At 34.5% G+C, this 8,841-nt stretch overlaps 1 protein-coding gene across 1 annotated transcript in view; it reads right to left on the bottom strand.

The window, feature by feature from the left end:
* Nucleotides 1-431: 431 nt before the first annotated feature.
* The window catches only part of ADAM7 (ADAM metallopeptidase domain 7), a 65,052-nt gene continuing 56,642 nt past the window's right edge, over nucleotides 432-8,841 (bottom strand). Inside the window, exons 17-22 of the mRNA XM_055144223.1 lie at nucleotides 6,517-6,597; nucleotides 5,400-5,472; nucleotides 4,821-4,917; nucleotides 4,285-4,384; nucleotides 1,479-1,535; nucleotides 432-614 (exon numbers count right to left, since the gene is read on the bottom strand). Of these exons, the coding sequence (XP_055000198.1) occupies nucleotides 432-614; nucleotides 1,479-1,535; nucleotides 4,285-4,384; nucleotides 4,821-4,917; nucleotides 5,400-5,472; nucleotides 6,517-6,597 (591 nt within the window). The remainder of the gene's footprint in view (nucleotides 615-1,478; nucleotides 1,536-4,284; nucleotides 4,385-4,820; nucleotides 4,918-5,399; nucleotides 5,473-6,516; nucleotides 6,598-8,841) is intronic.

Raw genomic sequence — 8,841 nt, 5'->3', positions numbered from 1 at the left:
TAGTAACTGGTTGGAATTATTTTTTATGATTCCATTGTGCTGAGTTTTTCACGCTTTTCCAGATTTCTTCAACTATGGCTAATTAAACAGATCCTGTAAAATGAGTAGCCCATCACATAAGAAAGAAAGCAATTTTGTTTTCTTTTATGTGACAACAGTTTGTTTGCACTAAAGATTGTCTCCACTCTTCAGCCTGAGGCAGGTTCGTGACTCTTGAGTGAAGGAGGCATTAGAAATATCCTTCCTTCTCCATTTCAACTATGAAAATATTTGACATGAAAATATTGCATGGAAGAAAGCTTCAAATAATCCAGTACATTTGAAAAACTTAGTAATGGATGCATGAACAATTAAAATAAATTTTTGAAATTTTGTCCCCCAAAGATTATGATTTTTAGACGAATTTTCTAATAGACAATAATTCAAATGTTTCAAAACGTTATGAGAACACAAGGATGATTTTTAAGGTCAGGAAAAGTTGGAAGCACGCCTTTGGTAGGAGGTGTGTCTAGCCCCTGCCCCTTAACCCCTGGCTGCTGCACCCACACCCCGCTACTGCTTCCACACCAACAGCCCAATGCTACCATCACCATAACCTCTTCAGAGACACCAAACTGCAAAAGCTCCAGGTATGTTATTGTGTAGGCTGAGAACTCTGGGGCCTTCTTGGAATGAGGGTGGGCATTTCACCCTCCACCCCATACTTTCAGAGCCCATCAGCCATGCCCACCTCCCACAGCCACACCCATATCAACTCATTGGCCCCATTCTACAGATTCTGAAGTTTCTGTACAGCTCCTAGTTCCACAGGACTGAAACTCCAGTAGAAGCGCACCAAATTAGAGGACAAAGTACTGTAAAAGCTAACTAAGCTCAATGAACAAAAAAAAGGCTCAACTAGCAACCAACAAATTAAATCCTCAGAGAGGGATTTTTAACAACCCCATAGTGAGATGTTATAATTTTCACAAATTTTCTTTTAATGAATAATTTTTTGAGAATTCTATCAACCATTTAGTTTTAACAAGCAATGAAAAATATTGTGAGCCTGCTAAGGGGACAAGCTTGGGGGTTGGTTGGGAAAATGGGAACAATGGTAGAGGGAAAGTCACTCTACTGGTGGGGCTGGTGTTGGAACACTGAAAGGTCGTAACAACTTTGTAAGCCATGGTGTTTAAATAAAGTATTTTATTAATGAAATCATTGTTTAGAAAAGTTTGAGAAAAGATGTTTGTTTTTTTAAATTCTGAAAATGAATGAAAACTTTGGCTCTAACTTTGCTTGTTTATTTGTTCAAATGGAAAACTCTTGGTCTAATGCTCTGCTGATTATTCATTAGGGTTTTTAGTTTATCAGTGAAGTCTATTTCAAATGTTGTGTCCTTTTCATGAAAATAGAGAATATCTCAATGAATTACTAAAGGAAACAAAAGAATGCTAATATTTGAAACATTTAAGAGAACTTACAAGGGAACTTACCATTCTGTCACTTTGATTGGGATCTGCCACTGCACTTGGATCTTTACTTCCAGGTTTCTGTGACAAATAAATTGTGTTGAATCAAGAACTGCACTGAAGACACACACAATGATGCACAAACACCATGAGCACATACATATTTTCTCACATAAACCACCTCTTATTGATCCCTTATCAATCTTAGTTTATAGCTTACTATGGGTTAAGGAGAGGATGGGTATAGATCTGGTTAAATGAAGTAACTGAACACATTTTTGCTTGTAGATTATTTTGTGACTTTCTCTAACAATGTAATAATAGCTAAGAAAATTACAAACATTTTCAAGTGCTAGAGCTTCCACTCAAATAATCTCTTCTAAAATCCCAGTAAAACCCACAAATATTATAGCACTGATTTAGTAAGATATGTTATCTATCTGGGATGTATACCTTCTGGAGACCCTTTTGAAATGGGAGTATTCTTGTAACCACAGACTAAAAATTTCTTTAATCACACCACTTTAGGGGCTCGAACTATAGCACACTGGGTAGGGTGTTTGCCTTGCTTGCGGCTGACCTGGGTTTGATTCCCAGCATCCCATATAGTCCCCCAAGCACTACTAGGAGTAATTCCTGAGCTCAGAGCCAGAAGTAACCCCTGTGTATTGCCAGGTGTGACCCACAAAGCAAAAAAAAAGTCAGGACACAGAGGACTGGGAGAATCACACCACTTTAGTTATTAGTAACAAAAGCAACAAGATAATTGCTTCTTTAGACACGTATTAGCTTAGACTCTTGGTGCTTCTGGCAACTGATTCTGAATAAGAAGGATTGCACTGTGTCCTCTTCCTCAGTTTCCTAGTGGAAAGCCTTCATATCACCCCAACCTTTGTAGAAGCCATATTTGGAATCTGAACCACGAGAACCAGGACTGCGATTAAGGTGGGTGAGTGAAACATTCATTTCAGGGAAAGCATCTAGTGGTGCCAATGAACTCAGTAATTATAATATGTAAAATGTGAATAATAATAATTAATATTATCATTTTTAAATTATCAATAAAATATGAATATAATAATCAAAGCTAACTCACATGAATTTATAATGAATTCAATATTAGAATTTTAAGTAACCTAAATGGATCGTGCACTTGCACAAAGTAGGAAATGTCTTATTTCCGCTTCAGTTGGGAAAGCCATAAAACATCATCAGACATTTCAAAGTAAACAGCAATTAGTTAGATGGTGTAAAAAACAAAAAAAAAATTGAAACAGAACACAATAGAACAACCAAGAGTGAGGACAGATACAGGGACCATACCAGTGTGATGTAGTGAGGACTTGAAAAACTGGTTGAAGGTATCTCCACAGACTCAGCACTTATTTGCTAGTGAAAAGAGATACTATTAATTTATAATTAGTTTTTACCAAGAATTGCTGCTTTCCAGGTCCTCAAAATAAAATTCTAGCAACCTATGCAATATTGAATAAAAGTATTAAAATACATGGAAAAATTCTTTCATAGGCCCTTTTCTTGTCATTGAGAAGTCTAAGACTCACCAATGAAGCAACTACACATAAAACAAGAGTGGGAGTTTGTCTCTGTACAATGGCCAAAATTCTGACCTTGCCTTTAATGACTAATGTCCCCTGAACACTGATAGGAGTGACCCCTGAGCATAGAGCAAGCAATAAGCCTTAAATATTTCTGGGTGTTGCCCCAAAATGAAGGAAGGAAGGGAGGATGGAAGGAAGGAGGGAAGGAAGGAAGGAAGGAAGGAAGGAAGGAAGGAAGGAAGGAAGGAAGGAAGGAAGGAAGGAAGGAAGGAAGGAAGGAAGGGAGGGAGGGAGGGAGGGAGGGAGGGAGGAAGGAAGGAAGGAAGGAAGGAAGGAAGGAAGGAAGGAAGGAAGGAAGGAAGGAAGGAAGGAAGGAAGGAAGGAAGGAAGGAAGGAAGGAAGGAAGGAAGGGAGGGAGGGAGGGAGGGAGGGAGGGAGGGAGGAAGGAAGGGAGGGAGGATGGGAAAGAAAAAGAAGAGAGGAAGGGAGGAAAGAAATTGTTTTCTAATCAAGAAAATCTCTTGGATGGATAGCTATATTTTACTTTTATCGTTCTAGTTTTTTTTTTCAAACAAGAATTTTGTACTATACGTTTTGTTCTTTAGTTCTTGTCATTTTCTACATTTTTCATATGTTTTAAAATACTTTCTAATTCCCCTTTGAAAAAGTTTTTGATTTACAAAGTTATTGGTAGTTGAGTTTTAGGCATATAATATTTCAACACTAATCCCACCATCAGAGTTCCATATTCCCTCCCCACCTCAATCTCACTCATTCCCCCCAGTCCATTTGACAGGCACATCACAAAGTTTCAGTGGTTACAGCTTAGATCTCATGTTTTCAGTTTTGCTGTCTTGTTTTGGATATACGGTTATACCACTCATTCATATCAATCGTATAACTGAAGCCCTGATGCCTGTTCCCCCATTACTCTCCGTTCTCTTCTTCCGACCTCGGTTTCTACCCTTCTCTGTTAATTCTCTATTTTTATTTGTCCTTGTCTCATAATTTCCTTTTCCTTTGAATTTGTTATCTGATTTCCAAATTGGGGATTTTCCCTGTCTTTTTCTGTTTCTAATACAATTTTTAGAATATGTTTTGTCTGACCCAAATTCTTAGCTCTTTATTGAGGCTTGGTTTAGTGGATTGAAGTATGATTTATATCTGTAATTCTTTCAATACCATACCAAATTAGTATTTTATTTAACCACTGCATTCTCCTAAATGATTTCTTGACTGTTATTTAACTATTGAAAATGAAAACTTCTTACTTGGAGATGATGGATATCCAGGAAGATTGGCTCACTTCTTACCTGTGGCTCATCACCAAAATATCCTTTATTCTCCACTCCCAGTGTTTCTCTAGGTGGGCTATTAAAATTGCATTTTGACAAAAGTTTATGATAAGTTCACGTTTAATATAAAACATACAATAAATATTTTCAAATACTTATTTCTATCTTACAAAAAAATTTGATAGAGGAACAAAAATGTTGTGTGTATGTGTGTATGTGTATGTGTATGTTTGTGTGTGTGTGTGCCCACCTGCACAGGCACACATGCATGTACACAACCTTGCGATCCTAATGTGCAAAAATGTTTGAAACCCATTTGTATAAGCATTTAAATGGGAGCATGTAAAATGCAGAGTATATAAAATGCAGAGCATATAAAAGCTTGATTTACTACTGTTACTTGGCCTCTAGCAAAAGGTTTATACTCTATGGAAAGTCGTATATTGCTGGTGATTTTTATTTATATAATCTCATTGATGGCCACCTGTAGCACAAAGAAAGTACAGACCTACCTCTGAACTTGCTTCAATTTTTGGTGACGAATTAAAAATGCAGTACCCCCAACACCAATTAAAACCAGGAAAAGAACAATGATCAAAATAGAGGTATCTGTAAATTTAAAAACATGAGCTTCAGCAAAAATATCAATGTTAGGACTATATTAAAATATTAATGTATAGCTGAGCTATTACATTCCTTTTCTCCCTTCCAAGTACAAAACTGAGCTATTACATTCCTTTTCCCTTCCAGTACAAAATCATCTATTATAGCAATTGGCACTCCACCCATGATTATACTATGCTTAAAGTGACCCAAAACAGAAGAAATATTCCCATTGATTATCAGTTGCTAACTTATTAAGAAGTCTTCTGTGATTCTAAAAATACCTATTCTAATTTTAACTATAAAAGATATATTAGTTCTAAAAAGTAATGGCAGCAAATTCAAATTTAGTTATTGAAACATAGAAGGTAATAGCAATACAAGGTCATAAAACATGAAATATTTGTAGTAAATTTGGAAAATTAAAAATAAAAATTTTCACTTGCCAGACTTTCTCTATTGAAGATATTACATTCTATGATACTCACTGGCAACATTGAAAGTTTCTTCCCAAGATGCCTGTTCTTCCTCACATTGGCACTCTGGTGTGTTGTCATTCTCCTGGAAGAGAAGTCAGTAATATTATTTTATAAATAATAACATAACCAACATAAGCTGTGTGTGTACCATATTTAGATTAGTGCTAGCTCTAGTTCAAACCATATGCATACTTTTTCTTGGTAAGTCATTTAAATTAGTTATTGGTAAATTAAATACACTGCATACTGAAGAAAATTAGCAAAAATAGCAAATATAAAAAGAAAATTTGGTTTTTGAATAAGTGAATGATTATGATAATCATATAATTCTTGAGAAATATTCAAAGTCAGATGAAGTTAAATTAATTTTCCAAAAGGTACCAGTACTATTAAACAAAAGGTCTCTTCTAGAATTACAACTTTAATAGCCTAAGAAAAGACTCTAACTTCATTTAATAACAGTGAGACAATATTGATATAAGACTAAAAAGTTATGGCATAATGTTTACATTAAAATGCATTACGGTAGTTAAAGATTTACACAAAGACTTTGTTCATCGTTCTGTATTTAAATATTAACTTTTCCACTCACAAAACATTAGTGTACCTAGATCTGAATCTATCAAATTTGGCTCAAGAAAAGTGCTAACATTTTAAAGTTATAATGAAGCATTTATGAGGTGTAAATATGTAAGGTACTTGAAAGATCATACACACACATAAATCTATATGTGATACTAATCAATCAACCTTAGGAGGAATGTTATCTGAAAATGCAAACTGCTAGAAATTGCTATTATGGAAACTTACTGAGTAAAATAAAAAGTCATATTTAAAAATTTTAGGCTAATATTTTCACTTGTATATTTTAATTATAGATAATGATATAATCAATACATTTTTTAAACTTTAAGTTAAACCTTAATCTGTATAATATCACTGAGTTTATAGATTACCTATCTGACAATAAAATTTGTATTAACAATGTGGTTATATATATATATAACACACAGATCAACTTTATTAATCATATATCAAACTTTAAAACCCAATATACATGTGAAAAGACTCATGATTAAAGTTCTATGCAAAAAATGCCATGTTTAAAAGAGGAATTAAATCTTACAGCATTATCTTTGCACTGAGAAGAGCAATTGACAAAATTGTAGAACTTTTCCATGTTCACACATTCGCCATTGCTGCATACCTAGAAATAAAGTGAAATGTATCAATAATTTACATTATGAAATATTGCATATGGTTTTTAATGGAAGAATAAATTCTCTATATCAGTGCATATATTTGAAAATTATTGTCCAAACAATATACAAATTAATTAATTATTAAAAATATATGTCCCTATTTATTTTTAAATGTTAATATATCATAGAATCTTCAATTATAACAGTTTCTTCAGATATTTACATTATATTTTCATTTTCTTTTGATAAATATTCATATTTGTTATTCATAGCTGCTAGATAATATCAATATCACTTATGCTTATTCTGCTTTAACTTTTTCTTATATTTTAAAAACTTTTATAATGAGGTTATTGCTATTTTACTTGCATTGTTACACTCTAGCTTACTATAGTCCACTTAACTTTTTTTTAGTTTTTACTTATTTATTTCTAAGACTTAGTGATTTACAAAGTTATTTCTAACTGAGTTTTAAGCATACAAATTTCTACCACCAATCCCGTCATCAGTGTTAACTCCCCTCCAACAGTGTTCCCAGTTTCCTTCTCACGCTTCCACTCCTGTATGTCTCTATGTCAGCACTTTTTAAAAATTTAGGCACTGTGCTTTTCAATACTGACAGTTTATCATGTTCAATGCCCAACACGTTCCAGCTCTACACCTTCACCAGAGTGACCACATCCCTCCTCCATGGTCTCATTGTCTCTTCCTGTCAGCCTGTTACCCAAATTTACTCCCTTATGGTCTATATTCTACTGAAGGTTCATTTTCAGTTTCTGTTGTCTTGAGTAATTGGTATTCCCTACTATTTTTTGGTTATACTCCATGTTTGAGAGAGATCATTCTTTGTTGGTTCCCTCTCCATCTAACTTCACTCAGCATGATACTCCAGTTTCATTCAGTCAGCAGATTTTGGAAGCAAGTATATCTGTAGCTTCTCAGAGACACCAGTTTCTTCCTCACATTTTATGCTTTTGGTGCATTGCTATTTTAAAGTAGTGTGTCTTTTTATTTTATAGAAATTCTTTTAATATTTCTTGCTAGGGTGATTTAGTGAAGAAAAATTCACCCAAGTGTTATGTCTCAAAAGCTCTTTTTCATTCCTACATCTTTAAGTGATAATTTAGCTGGGTAGAGCATTTTGGTTGAAGGTGGTATTCATTCAGCATTTTGAATATATCATGGGATTCCCATCAGTCATGTAAGGTTCGTTCTCTAACATTCTGATAGTTTAATGATGTGTCAAATATATATATATATATATGTTTGTTTTTTCTCTTCCTGCTTTTAAGTTTCTTTATCTTTAACTTTTGGACTGGAGTGATAGCACAGCGAGTAGGGTGAACCAGGTTTGATTCCTCTGTCCCTCTCGGAGAGCTCAGCAAGCTACCGAGAGTATCCCACCCCCACAGCAGAGCCTGGCAGGCTATCATGGCATATTCAATATGCCAAAAATAGTAACAAAAGTCTCACAATGGAGATGTTACTGGTGCCCACTCGAGTAAGTCGATGAACAACAGGACAACAGTGCTACCTTTGACTTTTATTAAAGAGGCCTTTGCAGTCTTTTGGGGGGGCCCTCAGAGCCTTTACTGTGGTACTCAATTAGGAGACAAAAGCCTTATAAGTGGGTTCTTGGGTTCATCAATGTCCTGCTCCTAGAGTCCAGCGGTGCTCGGAGGACACAAGGGCTCCAAATGGTTTTGCTCAGGGACCCATGCAGTGCCAACACTCAAAGTTGGAGTCTCCGTATGCAAAGCAGACATGTCCCTCTTTTAAACTATCTACAAAATTCCTCTTTATCTTGCAATTATAATTTTATAATTATAATCTGTCTAGGTATGCAACTATTTGAGTTTACTTAGTTTAGAATTCTATTTTGTAACATCCTGAATCTAGATACTTGTTTTTTATTCCCACTTCGAGAAAGTTCTAAGTAATTTTTTATTCAAATAAAATTACTGGTGGTCAAAGACTCCATGGTACTAACATTCCTTCTTATGTTATATAAATCATATATAAATCTCTTAGGCTTTCTGATTTTCTTTATTTTTTTTTCTCTGCTAGTCTATTTAGATGCTTCGAACTCTTCCATCTTTCAATTCCTTAAACTGGTCTTAGTTTTATCCAGTTGCTGTTACCTCATGGTAACCTCAAAATAAAAATACTTAGGAGACATAAGATGATAAAGATGGAGCCTAAACAGTATATGAAAAGTATTTATCAAATACAAGTGAATAGGATAGCAA

This window comes from Sorex araneus, chromosome 7 (genome assembly GCF_027595985.1).
Source record: "Sorex araneus isolate mSorAra2 chromosome 7, mSorAra2.pri, whole genome shotgun sequence".
In the NCBI taxonomy this organism is placed as follows: Eukaryota; Metazoa; Chordata; class Mammalia; order Eulipotyphla; family Soricidae; genus Sorex; species Sorex araneus.
The sequence above is the reverse complement of the archived record's forward strand: the minus strand, read 5'-3'. Positions and strand labels throughout refer to the sequence as shown.